General features: G+C 43.0%; 1 protein-coding gene across 2 annotated transcripts in view; it reads right to left on the reverse strand.

Moving 5' to 3' along the window:
• Positions 1-2350: 2350 nt before the first annotated feature.
• Positions 2351-19032, reverse strand: part of GPC6 (glypican 6) — a 3616389-nt gene continuing 3599707 nt past the window's right edge. For both annotated transcript variants that reach the window (XM_069205139.1, XM_069205140.1), the window contains 2 exons: positions 18460-18635; positions 2351-5732 (listed from right to left, as the gene is read on the reverse strand). In XM_069205139.1, the coding sequence (XP_069061240.1) occupies positions 5527-5732; positions 18460-18635 (382 nt within the window). In that variant the 3' untranslated portion in view covers positions 2351-5526. The remainder of the gene's footprint in view (positions 5733-18459; positions 18636-19032) is intronic.

Raw genomic sequence — 19032 nt, forward strand, 5'->3', positions numbered from 1 at the left:
ATGTGAATTATTCATCGTACAACTAATAAACCTATTTGAACAGTAAAACATTTCTAAAGATATATACTGCAAGCAATCTCTTATTCCAGATGCAGATGTATCCACACACTAACTTGTAAGTTGTGGTGAAAGAGTAGCAGAGAAACACAGAAAGAAATTGTTACTGTGTTTGAAGAACGCAAGCTAACTTTGGGTATTATGTGGTCCTCTAACTGAATTCAAGAAGATTACATTTGAACATTGGAGTGGCATTCAATTCGAACTACCTCATCAATTTTCATGTCATGGGTGCCTGGGGACAGCAGACCACCTTGTATGTGATTACTTTTGAATAATGTATTCCATTTTCCTTAATAGAAATGGGCCTGCATTTATGAATAAAGTTCTGCTTTTAAGAGGTTTGTGCATGTTTTGGCTCTGATACAATGGACCACTGCCCACTTCCCAACAAACCTTTATATATACATTCACAAAGAGAATGGGGTCCCTGTTGCTTTGTGAATGGGTTATGACCTCCCTTGAGGAGTAGGTAATCTTTCAATGGTTTGTGACTGAAATTGCGGTTGCTAGCAGTAGTACATAGAATTGCAATTTGTAAGGGAGGCCTTAAACACGCCCCTTCAAAATTGTGATTTCTTATGCATTTCTAAACCTGTTTTGCAATTTGGTAAGCACTTACCAAATCGCAAAATGGGTTTAGTATATTTAAAAAAGCTATTAATGGTCCCGAACCATTAGACCCAAAAAGCGAACTACAGGCTTTTTGACCACTAAATTGCTTTGTACATCCCTGTGCACCATTCAGAAAATATCAAGGAAGTTTACTATCTACATAACTTTCCTGGCATGTACCTCCATCCTATAAGTCTTTGTATCAGCAGTCTCCATATTGCAGAGAATCTTCGTGTAGTTTATTTTTTTTGTTTATGTTTTCTGTATACTGTATCCTCTTGCAATATCTACCTTTAAAAAAGGGGGAGTTGTATGCACTTTCTCACAAATTTCTGCATACTTATGTCTAATACATGGAGGAGTAAACTTGGAAGTGAGAGAGATGCATTGCTAATATCCACAAATGTGCAAACTCTATTACCTTGCATTTTCCCGGATACCCAACCTACACTTCAATAGGAAATGGTCAAAGTAAATTTGGAAAACATGTATGCTTTGTATTACTTCTGTATTGGAGGTAAAATCATATCTGGGTACAAAAGTGCTTTCATAAATTTTCCTAGTAGTTTAGAAAGACGGGTAACATCTATTTCGGTGCAGAGGCCTTGTGACACTTTGTAGATTGGGGCTTGCTACAGCTGGTAAAATTGTGTTACTGACGCAAACAATTCAGCATCTATTCACCCTGTTTTGAGGAAGACATGCATCCACACATGGGTAGTTGTGTGGTGACGAAAGAATATTAAGCAGGTGAGTTGAGCAGATTTTCGGTTCACATGGGCCCTTTATTTATGGAAAAGAATACAGTTGTGACTTTTGTTATTGGATCATCGAAGCCAATAAAAAGTACCATTGCACAGGCACAATAGTACCACGATTCAAATATTGGGTACGGGCAGAAATACAATTCATTGACATTATGTAGTGTTTTCAAAACTGGTCAAAAAAGGCAAACACGTTCATATTTATTTGGACCATGAGTGCTCTTAATCCATAGATGAATGTGGATTTTGGTTATGGTCAATGGGGAACTTGAAATTTCACTTCCCAGACCAGGTACCCATTCATGATACTGGTCTTCATTCATGACACATATATACGGCTGAGTATATTGTCCACAGCACCACTGGTACCTAAGGACCAATTCTGATGGCCACAGTTATGGCACAATGTCTGATAGAAGACAATATGCCAGTAACTCTGCACCACCCGCTATCATATCTTTCCATCCAATAAAAACCATATCAGACTAAATCAGTTACTCTCCTTACACCTTCAATAACGCACATTCACTTGCAGACTCGCGTGCCTAGTCAACTACACACAAATACACTTATGCACGCTCTCACACGCACACACCCACATACACTCACAATTTTACTTAAATTGAGATTTTCTGCACAAGCCATTTATTCCTCTGTCAATTTAAGGCAATCTGCCATGCTTAAAATAACATGAAGAATGATTTGAGGAGTACAGTTAAATCTTAATATGCCTCAGTACTTTACAATTTAATATTGAACTATGTCATCGAAACCTGCTGAAGTTTTCCAATGAGGCGCCTTCAATTAACATTTATCAAAACCGCCATGAGCTGCACATATCATTTCTTGGTTTGAAACACGGGAAACACAATACGTTGAAAGAAGTTACTTAAAGAAGATGTTTTCTAAGAGTTCAGGCGTTGAAAGAATCAAAGTTTATTTAAAAAGTGCAGTGTCTCTGTTCTTCTACTTCGCTATTACAAAGCAGTTCAAAACAGCCACCTAATACATTATGGATGTTTCTGTGAAGGCTCGAGTGCACTATTCGTACTCCTGTGCCAGCATTAAACATAGAAATAAGTTATTCATTTTCAAAAAAAGACTGAAATTAAGCCAAATCGTCATCAACTTGTTTCGTGGCTGAAACTTAGACCAGGCATCTGCACTTAGAAGTCAGGCCTCTGGAATTAAACATTCTGGAAAAGGATTACAGGAGAACCATAAACCCATCTTAGATGCCCTAGATAAAATGTGCAAATAATATGCATTTTGTTCCTTAGGCTATGGCCTATTGCCAGAATCCATCCTCTGGCCAATGACTAATCAAGCATAACTTTCAATTTATATACGTTAAAATACTTTCCAGTCAACAGTACTGGATTCATATGGGATCTCCTTAAGGTGACATATTTGGTAATGTGCGGTGCATGCTTTTCAAAAACAGTGACATTACACACTTTTCCTAAAAGATAACTGAACCCAAAGATACACAATATAAAAGAAAGAAAATACATTTATGAAGGTGATGAAAGTGATGCCAGTCACAGTGCAATTGTGGGGTGTTTTGGATAAAATGTAAACTTATGATACCTTAAATTGTAGAGCTATTTGTCTTCACTTTAAAAATAGTGGTGTCTTGTGGTAGAGTAGCAACTCCAGGTATATTGTCATATGCTGGGACATAAAGATTTGTCTTAGGAGCTGGATACTCAGTAGAGTGCGGTAACATTTTGTGACTGCAAAATAAAGTGCCCAGTGCCTTGTGACTCCAACATTGCTTGTTCATTATATTTTCATTATATAAGCTAAGGGAATGAACATAACTACGTCACGTGACGTATACTACATGCTGCCTTCTATCCTTCTTGTCCGTTTTTCTGACCCAGCCCTTTTCTTCCCTAGACAAACACTTACACCTATGGCATGACTGTAGTAATTTTTAACTTTTAAAGAAGAAGTTGGAACTACAATTTCTGCTGCCCTCAGAACAGGAGTGTACCCTGGGGGCCATGGGCCCTAGTGTAAGACCTGAAACTAGGCCCCCCAACCGGTATTAAAATACTGCTATAAATAAGGTGCAGCACGCCCTTGACTCCGCAGTACCCTGGTGTCACTGCACCTGCTACAATAATGTAATTTACGGTTCTTCAAGTTCCTCATTCAGAACGTCTTTCATTCTAAACCCCCTATCCTTTCCGTTCTCCCCTCACCTGTCCCCTCTTTATCCCTCACTCTCTTTATCGCTGTCTCTCAGGCATCCTCATCTCCCTCCTCCCTTCTTTCCTTATTTGTGGTTCCTTGCTCTACCTTTTCCCTTGCCCACTTTGCTCATCCTTCTCGCTTTTAATTTTCTTGCTTTATGTTATTTCCTTCACCCATTCTCTCTTTTCCTGCCCTCCTTTCTTTTCTTTCTCCCCCTCCTTTTCTTTCAGCCCTTTACTCTCTCTTCTTTATTGTTCCATTAACCTCTATCCCCTCGTACCTCCCTCCCGGAAACGAAAACACAGCTGAGCACCTGGCATACAGTGGGTCTGAAAATACAGACAGCCTCTGAAATAACATCAGCTGGTGCAGTGCAGACTGGACCAAGTGGCAACTCCAGGCCCCAATGGATTGCACTAGCTGCACCAACGGTACCTACCTATGCCCCTAACCCCCGCTCCCAGGGCTTATATCCAGAATTCTAAAACAAAACGAACACAATTTCGAAAATTAAAAGGCTTCTTCACAAAATTCACATTTAAATAGAAACACTAATATAGACCCGTAACTATATTTTTAAAAAAACTTTCACACAGCAGGCAGCAGACTTTAATAAAAATGGGTTGCTTCATGTGAATTGTAGAGCTCTCGGGTCATTGGAAAAATCTATTTTCTCAGGACAGCGGCATGAACAATGTAGAGCTGATTGACAAAACATGCTCTCATAAATGTATGTCAACCCTTTGCTTGTAATTTGACATTAGATCTCTGTGATAACGTTACATATATATTTTGTAAATATCAATACTATATAAAAATAGATGAGAATACAACTAGTACTAAAAAATCAAATCAATTTCCATGAGCCTATTATAATTCATATATGTTGTATTTTGGAATTAGTTATAATAGTGTTCCTTTGTAGTATAGACATCTCTTAAAAGAAAGAACACAGTTGTTGGTAAGCCTTATCTAATGAACTCTTCGTTGATTTCAGTCAATTGTACTGACTGCATATTAATAGCAAAATGGAGATGATGGAATAAAAAGTCAACTGCACATGTTTTGCAAAGTCAAGTGTAATGTTGTTGCTGGAAACTGTTTGCCTGAAATCTTTGATGAAGAGAGATCTGTAGGAGCTTACTGAATCCCAGTATCATGGCTGACAGTCAAAAATAAGTTACAATAATTATATAAAAAGGTTAACAACCTTGGTAAGCAACAGTGCCACCACTGAACGTGTATTGAACAATTTGATTTTCAAATTCAAAGTGAGACAAAACACATTTTTATTTAGGATGCTTTTGCTCTCCAAACCTTCAGCATCAATAATTCTACTGATAAATCAGATGTAATCCATTGGTTGTGGTTTGTCCAGGATCTCTCTCGAGGCTGCCATTCAAAATTGAATCACTTTTTTGACTGAAAGTAAGCAGGTATGGTAGTCTCTGATGATGTGCTGATCATACATAGAGAATTGTTGCATCTACTTGATTGAGACTTTCCCTTTACTTGTAATCAGGTCTAAGGTTGCCCTAAAAGAAAGATAATTCAGATTTTTTCTTCATTCTTCGAAATTACAAAGTGAAAGAACCCTTTTGTGTCTGCTTCATCAATGCACATGAACAGAATTGAATCTCCTGCAACAAATATCCAAGCAAGGACCTCTGATGAAAGATGCTTGCAGATCTCTGACTGAGTCAGGGAGCAGCACAGTCCATCACCCGGCACTCTTTGGGAGAAAATAAAGTGAAGCAGGTTGCAGTACTGCTCTCTTCTAGTAGAAAACTGTCAGCGTTTGGGAAACGGCCCTTTGTCCAATAAAGTAAGAAAAAGGAAATTGGCTGTTCGCATAGCTAAAATCCAGTCTCTGATAGGAAATTTAAGATTATCTCCACTGTCTCTGGAGCAAGAGGACAAGGAACACTGCAAATACTACAAGAGACGATTGCATGTTCTGGGATGCGGAAGAATAGTCATCCTCCCTCCTGTCTGGCTCCGCAGGGGCAGCTTCTGTGGCAACAAACTCAAATTCTGTAGGGCAGATGTCATCAGTACAACCGCTTCCACTTCCTGAGCCACTTGTTTCCTCACCTAGGAGGGAAAGCAATGCAACAAATATTTTAAAATGTGGAACAAAGCTCTCATTCACACACAGCCACATCTTTAACAAATATTAGGGCAAAAAGAAGCAGTATAATTACATAAATATTTAGTTATGTTTAAACAGGCTGAAGTGAGGCCTGATATCACCAGGATACTGAGGGCGTGATTTCAATTCAAGTGGGTGTTTGCCTGATCCCCCCACACACAGTTTTTCTGACACTGGGGACAGTGGCTACTCTGAGGGAAATAGAAATATTTCTCTTTACAGGCTATTGGCTAATGACATGGCTATCAGTAATTCTGTGATGATTCTTGCAAGTTTTCCCCAGTGTTTCAACCAGAGATTTGAACTATGTTGGCGAAACTCCACACATTGATTGGGGTGAGTAACTCTTTCTACAAGTCCCATTAGGATTATTGTGGGTGCTCGCAAAAGCATGAGTAGGCTCAAAAGAATTCGGTTTGAGTGCCATCAAACCTATTTAGTTATTTAGCTCCAGATTTAAGAGGGCCATGTGCCATTCTAACGCACATTACCGTCTTTTTTTTATGTTAATGTGGTTTTAGAAGGCTAAAACCACAGCGCCTCAATTAAAAAGTGATGCAATGTATGCATTGCGCCACTTTGTAACCCTTTGCACCACATTACTGCTGCGCCAGGCATAATGTATGCAAAGGGGGCGTTCCCCCATTAGGGGGACCCAAAAAATAGCGCAAGAAAATCTAGGAGATTTCCTTGAGCCATTTGTTCTTCACTTTTATCACCTGCTCAGAGCAGGTGTTAAAAGGAGGCTTCCATTGGTTTCAATGGGCCTCTGGGTGCTTTGCAGGATTAGCGTCAATGTTTTGACGTCTCTCAAGACTGTTTCTGTTACTAGCACTAACAGGTCACCAGAAACTGATCTTGGGTTGCTTGTGTTCTGGTTCAGGGATGATCTGGCCTGGCAAATCGGGCTGGACTGTTTCTGTTGGAGCAGGGTCAAGACTCTTTTACATATGGCTGGGTGCAAACAGATGAATGATGGTATGCACAATAACAGACTGGGATGCAGTTCAAGGAACTACCAGTGGATAAGATTAATTTGAGCATTCCGTCCATCACTTTTTTGTATACTTCTTGAATCAATGCAAAGCAGTACACAATACTGCTTTGCATTCCTTTATTTCAAGAGGGCATTCCATGGCGTTCTCATGTAGCCACCCACAACTTTTGATGCATAGTCCTATCCACTAACAGCAGTAGACAGGGCTTTGCACCAAAAATAGTTCTGCTTTGAAGCGGGCTTGTAAAATGATAAATGCTTTTATTTCTCCTAGAATTTGCATGTATGCAGCACATGTCAAAAGTGTGAAAATCTTTAAAGTTAGTCTAAGCATCATATTTTATTTGGAAGAGAACCTTTTCCTGCAGGTTCCACATTGAAATTGCTGGGGTGATCTCAATCCATTTCATGGACAACAGGAGTGGGTTGTGATACGATTAAACTTGACCTAAGTATTCAGTCTGAGTCACATTGATTATAGTCCTTGCATCCCCTAAAACAGACCTAGTCTGTTGTGGACCCTGTGCATTAGGAAGTAAAATAAATACTCATACTTAAATGCAAATGTTTCTAGATATCTAATAATTGCGACTGCAAGTCCCATCTTCTAAACTATGGAGCTACCAACATAGATTGTGAGCAGCATAGTAGGGGATATGACTCGTCCATTTCGGGGTCTAGTATCATGTTAAAGTCACCACCCATTTACTATATGTGGCTACATATTTCAAGAGGATTGAATTTTTGGAGTCTAAAAAGTGCCTTGTTAGTGTTAGGTACCTAGATGCTAGCTAATACAATGGAGTCCCTGTAACATCAAGTCTACTATGGTGCAACTCCATTCTGCTGCTATCTGTGTATCCATTAGAAATGGGGTCTTTGATTGACAGTCAGTTTACCCCCTGTTCAAGCAAGGACCCTCACTCTAGTCAGGGTAAAAGAGAATCACCCTCAGCTAACCCCTGCTTACCCCCTTGGTAGCTTGGCAGAGCAGTAGGCGTAACTTCAGAGTGCTAGGTGTAAATTATTTGTACCAACACACACAGTAACTCAATGAAAACACTACAAAATGACACAACACAGGTTTAGAAAAATAGGAAATATTTATCTAAACAAAACAAAGCCAAAATGACAAAAATCCACAATCCACAAGTCAAGTTATCAATAGAAATGCTAAAAGAGTCTTTAAGTAGTTTTAAACACACACTAACACTGTTAGCGTGAAAAAGTACCTTGGGTGCGTCAAAAATAACCCCGCACTGGCGAGTGCATGTCAAAAAGGGCTTGTGATGCGCTGATTCCACTCACGAGCGGGACCTTATGTAATTTCTCCTTCCGCCGGGTCGGCGTGTCGTTTCGATCCGGTCAGCATTCTCTGGCCCGGGCAGGCCTTGCGTTGTTTTTCCACACCCAGCAGTACTTGAGCCGGAATTCCAGCCAGACGATGATCTGAAAACCCCGCAGCGCAGGTTGTGATTTCCCAGCCTCCGTCAGTGATGCAGCGTGTTCTTTCTCCTGCTCCGTGCGTCGATTCTTTGGTCACGTTTCCTGCGAGCGTCAATTCTCAGCTGCGGAGCCGGCGGTGCGTCGTTTCTTCATCCTCAGATCGGAGTTGCGTCGATCTTTTCCTCGCACGGCGCTCTCTGCGTGGATTTCCTTGTCTTTAGGCTGCCAGCTTCTCCTTTCAGGGTCCCAGGAACTGGATGGGCACCACAAGGCAGAGTAGGAGTCTCTCCAGAGACTCCAGGTGCTGGCAGAGAGAAGTCTTTGCTGTCCCTGAGACTTCAACAACAGGAGGCAAGCTCTATATCAAGCCCTTGGAGATTTCTTCTCAAGATGGAAGGCACACAAAGTCCCGTTTTTGCCCTCTTACTCTGGCAGAAGCAGCAACTGCACGATAGCTCCACAAAGCACAGTCATAGGCAGGGCAGCTCTTCAGCTCTTCTCCAGGCAGAGGTTCCTCTTGTTTCCAGAAGTGTTTCTAAAGTCTGTAGTTTGGGTGCCCTTATTATACCCAATTTCTCCTTTGAAGTAGGCCAACTTCAAAGTAAAGTCTCTTTTGAATGTGAAATCCTGCCTTGCCCAGGCCAGACCCCAGACACTCACCAGGGGGTTGGAGACTGCATTGTCTGAGGGCAGGCACAGCCCTTTCAGGTGTGAGTGACCAGTCCTCCACTCCCTCCTAGCACAGATGGCTCTTCAGGAAATGCAGGCTACACCCCAGCTCCCTTTGTGTCACTGTCTAGTGTAAAGTGCAACCAGCCTAACTGTCAAACTGACCCAGACAGGGAATCCACAAACAGGAAGAGTCACAGAAATGGCATAACCAAGGAACTGCCCACATTCTAAAAGTGGCATTTTCAAACACACAATCTTGAAATCAACTTTACTAAAAGTTGTATTTTTAAATTGTGAGCTCGGAGATCCCTTTCTCCATATGTCAGTCTGCTCCCATAGGGAATCTACACTTTAATCATATTTAAAGGTAGCCCCCATGTTAACCTATGAGAAGGACAGGCAGTGCAACAGTGAAAAACAAATTTAGCAATATTTCACTATTAAGACATATAAAACACATTACTATATGTCCTACCTTAATCATATACCGCACCCTGCCCTTGGGGCTACCTAGGGCCTACCTTAGGGGTGTCTGACATGTAAGAAAAGGGAAAGTATAGGCCTGGCAAGTGGGTACACTTGCCAAGTCGAATTTACAGATAAAACGGCACACGCAGACACTGCAGTGGCAGGTCTGAGACATGATTACAGAGCTACGTATGTGGGTGGCACAACCAGTGCTGCAGGCCCATTAGTAGCATTTGATTTACAGGCCCTGGCACCTCTAGTGCACTTTACTAGGGACTTACTAGTAAACCAAATATGCCAGTCATGGATAAACCAATTACATACACATTTTGCAAAGGAGCACTTGCACTTTAGCACTGGTTAGCAGTGGTAAAGCGCCCAGAGTAACAAAAACAGCAAAATCAGAGACCAGCACACATCAACAACCTGGGGAACAGAGGCAAAATGTTAATCGAGACCACGCCAAGGATGAAAAGTCTAACACGTGTCCCCCTCAGCTGAAAGTGGGGAGCAACTACCCAACCTCATGGGAGTTCTCATCACAAAGGCGGAAGAACCTGGACAGACCATCAGCATTGGCATGCTCTGTACCAGGACAGTGTTCCTCCGTAAAGTCCATCCCCTGAAGGGAAATGGACCACCTCAACAGTTTTGGTTTCTCACTCCTCATCTACATTAACCATCTGAGGGGCCTGTGGTCAGTCTGAACTCAGAAATGAGTACCAAACAAGTAGGGTCATAGCTTCTTCAGTGCCCAGACCACAGCAAACGCTTCACGTTCTATGGCACTCCACCCACGTTACCTGGGTCGCAAGCTCCTGCTAATGAAGGCTACGGGTTGATCTAGGCCCTCCTCATTAAGCTGTGAGAGTACTGCTCCAATACCATGCTCTGAGGTGTCTCTTTGCACAACAAACTCCTTGGAGTAGTCAGGTGCCTTCAGCACAGGCGCTGTGTACATGGCAGCCTTCAGGGAATCAAAAGTGTTCTGGCAAGCCTCTGTCTAGATCACTTTCCTGGGTTGCTTCTTAGAAGTCAACTCAGTTAAGGGGGTAACAATGGTACCATATCCCTTAACAAACCTCCTGTAATAACCTGTGAGACCTAAAAAGGCTGTCACTTCAGTTTGGGTCTTGGGAGGCTCCCAAGCCAGAATTGTGTCAATCTTAGGCTGTAGGGGTGCCACCTGGCCACTCCCCACCTGGTGTCCTAAGTACACCACAGAACCCTGCCCTATTTGGCACTTGCTCGCATTAATAGTGAGGCCTGCCTTCTGCAGGGCCTCTAACACTCTCCAGAGGTGCTGCAGGTGTTCCTCCCATGTGGAACTAAATACAGCAATGTCATCCAGGTAGGCGGCACTGAACTCATCCAGCCTAGCCAACACCTGGTTGACCAACCTCCGAAAGGTGGCAGGGGCATTCTTCATCCCAAATGGCGTCACTTTGCATTGAAAGTGTCCATGTGGGGTAGAGAATGCTGACCTCTCCTTGGCCCCCTCAGTTAAGGCAATCTGCCAGTACCCAGATTAAACATACTGAGATACTGGGCAGCTCCGAACCGGTCAATGAGCTGATCAGCTCGGGGGATGGGGTGTGCGTCAGTCTTGCTGACCACATTGAGTCCCCGGTAGTCCACACAGAACCTAAGTTCTGGAATGGCACCAGGTTCAGCAGCCTTTGGGACCAATACCACTGGGCTGGCCCAAGAACTGCTGGAATGCTCAATAACCCCTAGGGCAAGCATTTTGGATACCTGATCCTTCATGCATGCCCTGACCCTGTTAGTCACCCTGTTAACCTTCTGTTTAATGGGTGTACTGTCCTTACTGTCCACATCATGTGTGCACAAGTGTGTGACTCCTGGGATCAGGAAAAACAGTGAGGAAAACTGTCCCAACACATGGCGGCAGTCACCTTGCTGCTCCTCAGTCAGGGAGGGGGAGAGAATCACTCCCTCCACTAAAACCTCCTTTTCTCCTGCAGACAGTAGGTCAGGAAGAGGCTTGCTCTCTTCCTCTACCCCATCATCTGTTGCAAGGAGCATTGACAGCTCAGTCCACTCAAAGTGTGTCTTGAGGCGGTTGACATGCAGGACCCTTAAAGGGTTCCTTGGAGACCGCAAGCCCACCAGGTAGGTGACTTCACTCTTGCGCTTCACCACCTCAAATGGCCCAGTCCACTTATCCTGGAGTGCTCTAGGCTCCACTCGTGTCATCACCCACACTTTTTGTCCAGGTTGAAACTCGACCAGAGTGGCATTCTGGTCATACCATCCTTTCATTTCCTCCTGGCTTGCTTCCAGATTCTCCTGAGTGAGATTCCTGAAGCGGGCAGTCTGGTTTCTCAAAGCCAGCATGTAATTGAATCCATCCTGGGGGGGTTTACTAGGAGCTTTCTCCAAAGCTTCCTTAACCAGACTCAAAGGTCCCCTGACAGGGTGGCCATAGATCAGCTCAAAGGGACTAAACCCAAGTCCCTTTTGAGGCACCTACCTGTAGGCGAACAGAAGGCATGGCAAGAGGACGTCCCACTCCCGCCTCAAGGGCTCTGACAGGCCCATGATCATGCCTTTCAAGGTGAGGTTGAGTCTCTCAATCAGACCATTACTTTGGGGGTGGTGAACTTGTAGGTTACCCCACACTCCTTCCACAGAGACTTCATATATGTGGATATGAAGTTGGTACCCCTATCAGATACCACTTCCTTGGGGAACCCCATGTGGGTAAAAACCCCCATCAAAGCACAACCCACCACAGGGGAAGTGATTGATCTCAACGGAATGGCTTCTGGGTACCGGGTGGCATGGTCCACCAAGACCAGGGTAAACTTGTTGCCTATGGCTGTCTTGGGATCCAGAGGCCCCACAATGTCAATGCCTACCTTCTCAAAGGGAGTGCTGACAACAGGCAAAGGCTGGAGGGGAGCCTTATATTTCCTCCCACTCTTGCCACTTGCCTGACAAGTCTGACACGAACTGCAATGTGCATATGAGTGCCTGTGCATTAGGGGCAAGTAAAAGTGGGTGACAAGCATCTCAAAGGTATTGTCCTGCCCCAAATGTCCAGCTAAAGTCATGTGCCAACCCCAGTAGGAAGGCCCCGAAGCATTGGGGTACCACCAGCACACGGGCCGACCCAGGCTCAGGAACCTTAGGCTCACTATACAGGAGGTCATCCTTCCATTAGAGCAGGTGTGATCCTGGCTTCTTGCCAGTCCCCTGGTCTGCAGCCTGCTGCCACAAACCCTCCAGAGTAGAGCATGTCTTCTGCACAGAATGCTTCCCTGGTGGTCCACCCTTCCTGCTGCCACTGCGACAGCTCAGGGTCCTCCCCCAGTTCAGCCACCTGTTCCCCTGTAGGCTCTAGGGTGTCACTCTCAGGCTCCGCCTCCTCCCGGACCGTGGGAACCTCTGGGGCCGGTTTCCCGCACCCCCTGACCACTGTTTGAGGCTCCAGGTGCTCTTGATTACCCTGACGGGCTGCCATTGACCGGGTGGATACGCATACCCACCAGGCAGACCCAACATCTCGAAGTAAGACCTTCCAAGGGGAATCCTCCAGGTCATTGCCCAGTAAACAATCAACAGGCGTGGTTGGATTCACAGCTACCTTCAAGGAAACTGAGACCCCCCCCATTCAAACGGAACCTGCGCCACTCTGCACAGGCGCTCTGAGTTGCCACTGCAACTACTTGGTGAAGTACCCGGGGATCTATCTGCTCTTCAGACACCAGCTGACTCCTCACTGTAGTCACACTGGCTCCTGTGTCTCTCAGAGCCTCCACCCTCTGCCCATTAATGGTCACCCACTGCCTGTATTTCTTAGTGTTTTCAGGCACTAGGATTCTCTGGACCATCTCAGTTTCCCCTAGTGAGACAAGGGTCATTTCAGAGGATGAAAAGTCTAACAGTATCACAGATGATGAAATGTGTACTGGTGCAGAAGACACTAATGTGCACCTACAGAATGTAGACCATGTAGCACCATAGATTTGCAATGCTATTTTTTTCTCAATTTGAATAGTTTGTGCAATATCATGTGTGTCTCTTGTAAAAGGTGATACGTACAATTCTGTGCCACAGGAAGGAGTACAGTTTATATTTTGTTAGTGATATTACAGGGGCCCCAAACATTCCATGTAACACAATTGTAGTTACTATGCATGAGTATCAATGTACAGATAAATATTTCTTCCAAGGACAGAGCATAGTAAATGCAGATAGTCTTTGGATTTGAATTCCCTTTTTCCATCCTGGGTGCTTGGTCAGGAGAAATGGTATCTGTTCTGAGTTTTCTGTGTGCACATGATGTTGCTGTAGTCATTGTGCTAACTGGAACTCGCCAACTAGCAAAGATGTCGGAATTTGCTCAACTGAAACAAAATTACATTTTAGATTGTCCATCTGTCAATATTAATAGGGCACGGAGTTCAAAAGGACAAACTCCAATTGGGTCAGCCACCATTGGGCCCAACATTAGCCCCACATGAGTATGACAAGATAGAGTAGTCCTAAATGGATCCTCCTATCTCCATGTAACTCACAGCTGTGATGTGTAGGTAATATTACACTGACATATACCAGTAAAGTGCACTGCAGCACAAGAAGCAAAAATCAATGCTCAAGTTGGAATCAAAGGATATCTTCTGCAATCATAGTTATGATATCTGACCCATGGGCCAGAGCATTGCCTTCCATTCCTGTCAAGTCCTCCTCTTTGTGGGTGAGGGAAGATTCCCTTGAACCGGGGCTCTCAAAACTGTCCTTTCTGAGATACCTGAATGATTAGCTGGACATGTTCGGTCACCGTCTGCTCTCTGGTCACTTTATCCAAGAAGTGGGGCTGTCCAGGCGTTCTATTACTGCACAGCCTATTCCCATCTATGGTAGACGGGGTCTTTCATTAGTTTGAAGCCTCTTTGCCACCAGCTAATTCCACACCTATTTTGGTGTGCTAAAGAAATGTGTGACATTGTCTCATACTATCTATAGGTGTTCGTGAAAGAGGAGAGTATATGGCAGCTCCAGTTGACATAGCCTCCATTTGACAGATAGAAATTAGTTAATTTACTTTTGGACCTCCGTGATGTAGTTGGGGAAAATATGCATTTCATTGTGCATAATACTCCAAGATATATGCTTCTGGGCATCCTGTAATATTCAGTCTCCATCTTTGTAGTTGAGCAAGCAAACAATTATGCCCTTTGCTGGAGCTCCCATTGGGGTTTCACAGCTTGGGATCCTGTGAATGCATTCCACTGAATAGAGCTTAGCAGAGTTTCCATTGTATATTGGTAATAAGCATGTCTTCTAGAAAGAGTTCCAGGCATGGTCCTTCTGCACCCTTTTAAAGGCCTACGATGTGGATATTATAACTGCATCTTCCACAGGAACCAAAACTCCTTCTGTTGCTTCATCATTATTTTTTGTAGATTTGCAAGAGCCAGCGAAACTTCCAACAAGGTTGCTTCATTTACCTCCACCTTCACTTTCAGTTTCTAGTGGACTTACCTAAAAAAACAAGTCTCAATAGTCACTGCATTGATTTTTGTCTCTAATTTGTCTTTCAAGTCAAGTATTATTCACAGGATTTGATCAAATTTAGCTTGAACTCAACCTGTTTCAGAGAAGGCAGACTATGACCTATTTCAACAAGTGAAGTAATTTTATAGTCCTTAGCCGCATGTTGTTTCAGACTCGTAGGTTTTACCATCAAACAGTAGTGGCTTGCCAGTTCTGATATGTACAATGTTGCAGGAATAGCAGTCAGTGAGCAAGATGATCACGATAAGGGGAACACAGAGCACAGCTGCTGAGTAATATAGGCAGATATCCATACAGGGTTGGCATTAGGTTACAGCCCAGTCCAAGGCCCTGTCGGGCTATAGCCACACTTTTTCAGTTGTCAGTGTTTGCCAATCAACACATGCCTTGCTTTGTAGAAGGGAATAACAGTGTCCTGGTCAAGTTGGCATTGAAAGGCAAATTGATTAAATAAAAAGTATACCCCAGTTTAGTGAAATCATGTTCCTGGCCTCACATGAAAATAGTGTAAATGCACTCTCCCCCCAACACAGTGAGTCTGCATCTCAGAGGTTGTGTGAACTTCAGTTCGACAGTGTGGTGTGTGGTTGAGGGGGTTATCTCCTCACTGATAGTCATGCATGAGAGATTTTCACAGCTGATGCTACACAAATTAAAATCTGTTTACAGGCAAAGCATGTGGTGGTGGTGCAAGACAGTCTATAGGGAAGGCAGGAGGATAAAGCAAGCTCTATCCCCAATGAGGTGAATGACACAAATATTAGATCCTAAGGGGCTTATTTATAGGGAACTGGCATCGGGCAGTGCCACAAGTCTTTTTGCTGGGCTGAGCTACACCATTGTGAAAGGGCAGGAATGCACTGTATTTATGCAATATGCTGCATTTCCATCCTTTCCCTCTGCGCTGGTGCAAACTTGGCTGTCCAGCGTGAAGGCAGGCACCCATACACCATGGTGCAAGGGTGTCTGCCTTGCATGCAGGATTGTTTTTGTGCTGGAAAGGACAACATCCTGCAAAGAAACAATCCAGAATGCAGCACACATAGAAAGAGGAAAAAATTGGGAGAAATGAAAATATTTCTCTTCAATACACCTGCTCTAGGAAGGCGTAAGGTTTGTGGTGCCCCAGGTCTATGTGACTAAGTAAATCTGGTTCAGCGTCAAAATCCGTAGATGTTGCATGGGAAAACCCACCACATCACCCATGAATCACCTCCCAGATGCAGAGTAAGGCAATGCAGTGGCTTGCGCTAATTTGTCTTACTCCATATCTATGAGGCCATTCAAAGCCACACAAAGTGACTTTGCGGGACCTCACAGATATGGTTTAGAGACTTGCGCCGACGGAGGTTCAAAAAATGGATGCTCCGGCGGCTCAAGCCTCTTAGAAATATGTTCCTCAATATCTTGTGACATGAATATTGTGTAAAAAAAATTAGGGCCACACAAATATCAGGTAGTAGAATATTGCCCACAAGAATATCTTTTTTATCTAATTTTAAAGTGAGCTGATCAAGCAACACTATATCGTAGGTATTCTACACTTATACACAAAATGAAAATGCTACACTATAATTATTATTTTTATTTGCGAAAGGGTTCAAGTTTACATTTTTGCAGGTGAAAATCAATCATACTAACATAATTCAGCAAAGAGTACCTCAATGAGATTTTAGGTTACCACCCTCTTTGCACATGGAGTTGATTTATAATTAACCTGATTCTCATATGTTGAGCCAAATGTATACCATACCATTTGACCTTCAACTGCTATAAATCTGGTACAATCGAATATTTTGGCTGCATTACTTGCCAGATGGCCTAACGAAATGTAATGTATGTAGGTCAAGCATCACCTGCAGAGAGAGGTAGGATTCACTAGCTAGACAGGGCTGCAGATCACTGATATTCCTTTCTATTAGTCTAGCAGTAGCCTCTAATGTTACAATCAAATATTCTGAGTAGGTCATATCATTAAAATGTAGTCAGGATGTTGTATTATTTTCAAGACTGCTTATCTATCTGTCTGTCTGTCTATCTATCTATCTATCTATCTATCTATCTATCTATCTATCTATCTATCTATCTATCTATCTATCTATCTATCTATCTATCTATCTGTCCACCTGTCTGTCGGTCTAAAACAACTATAATGAAAACATATGGGGAGTCCTGTAGTTCTTTGATAAGTGGAAGAACTTTCCCAGGAAAAAGATAATGAATGAGGCAAATGTGAATACAGCACAAACTCCTCAATTGAGTTTTCAACGTATTTCAATGTGATTATATCTGAAAAGTGTTCATTATTGTTCTGTGTACTGACTGACACTGAAGCATGATTTGTCTCACTGTGAATTTAAAATGCCAGATGCCTTGAAGACCCCTTTCTTCTACCTTTGTAGATTCACATTTTCTTCCAGTTTCAGCTGAATGTAGCAATGCACCATTTTTTCACACACCCCCTTGCATCCATTATGCCTGGCGCAGGCATAATGTGATGCAAGTTTCTACAAAGTGGTGCAATGCATGCATTGCACCACTTTATAAATATGGCGTGTATCAAGCCACTTTAGCACTGCCTTAGCATCAATAAAGTGACGCTATGGCGGCGCTAAGGTGGCGGTAGAGGCTCTAAAATATGGTCCAACATTCGGATGTGTGCCCGGCTGTGTGTGTTTTACATATACAGTACTGTATTTTTTTGTTTGACATAAAACTTGCAGCAGGGGTAATTGATTTGGAGGGCTTGGGCAGATTTGAGAACATCCCCTGTGCCAGAGCGGTGTTAGTTCTGAATTGTTGCGTGGCTGCCAATGCATCTCTCATCCATAGAGGAATGCACTTAAATGCACATGACACACATTCCTGTACCCTAAGTATTCCTGAGCTTGTGCAGAGTAGCAGCAGGGTAATGTTCAATACAAGTAGGGAATACTTAGTCCACCCTCAGAGGACGTTTGAGTGGTGAAGTACAGAATCACCATTCTATTCTCATTCTGGACTGGCACATGTCAATGCTTTCCCTGGGATGAAAATGCAGACAATCCTGCTAACAACTGCAGGTTCCTGCACTTTGTTAAAGTTGGTCATGAGAGCCAATGCACGCAGAGTTGTGACCCTTTGCCTATTGTGTATAGAGGGTTGGCCCGGAATGAGCTTCGTACCTGCCCTCCTAACCTGGAAATCCCCTTGGCCTCAGGCCCAGATTAGGAATTGTGATCTTGACCAAAAACAAATGAAGCCTCATGTCTGCCACTCTCAAACGTGCAGTTGCATTTCAGTAATTTTAGGTTTAAGGGTTCTCAAAGCAATTTGCTTCAGCCATAGTTTTTGCACAAATTTCGGAACTTCACATTTAACATTTTATAAGTGTCCTAATATGTTAGTGTGTCTAACATTGCTCAGATCAAGTATAAAGCCTAAATTACTTTTTTTAATAGTAGGAAGAATGGCTAATACACCCTAGGTAAAAATTTGTTGTAGTTTTAATTTCTTTTGAGATGTTTCAGAGACAGTGGTGGGCTTCAAATTCTCCAACTTACTTGTGTCCTGGAAGTTTACATCATTTCCATTGTAGGCATTCTTCAGTTTATTTGTCATCACTCTTAGGGCCATGATTTGTTGTCGTATAAATATATCTGGCCTTGTTATGTCAACTTCAACTTCTGGATTGTTGATCTGATTGGTCAGTCCATCGTTCACTATTTCAGGCAAGTATCTGAAAAGCATACAAAAACAGATCAATGCACACAGCCATTAATACCCACATACATAGGATGAGGTGCCACTTCAGTGAAGAGAGGGAAGGAGCGATTCTGATGATCTACCTTTCTTCAACAATGATCTATTGAGATGATCAGATGGTCTACAAAACTAGAGCACTGTCTACAGTTGTGTGATAGTACATTGCAGTATCCCAGATTGTGAGCATCATCCAAGTCTTTGTTTTCAAAAGTAAGACCTACATTGCACACACTCAAACACATAACTTTAAATTTGTTTTAATGAAATGTAACTGTGCTCTGAAGCCTAACCATGTATATTTTAGTGGCCAACTTTATTAGTAGGCTTATTAATGTATTAAATGGAAGCCCTCACATCACCAGGAGACAGGG

This window comes from Pleurodeles waltl, chromosome 8, assembly GCF_031143425.1.
Source record: "Pleurodeles waltl isolate 20211129_DDA chromosome 8, aPleWal1.hap1.20221129, whole genome shotgun sequence".
Classification (NCBI taxonomy): Eukaryota; Metazoa; Chordata; class Amphibia; order Caudata; family Salamandridae; genus Pleurodeles; species Pleurodeles waltl.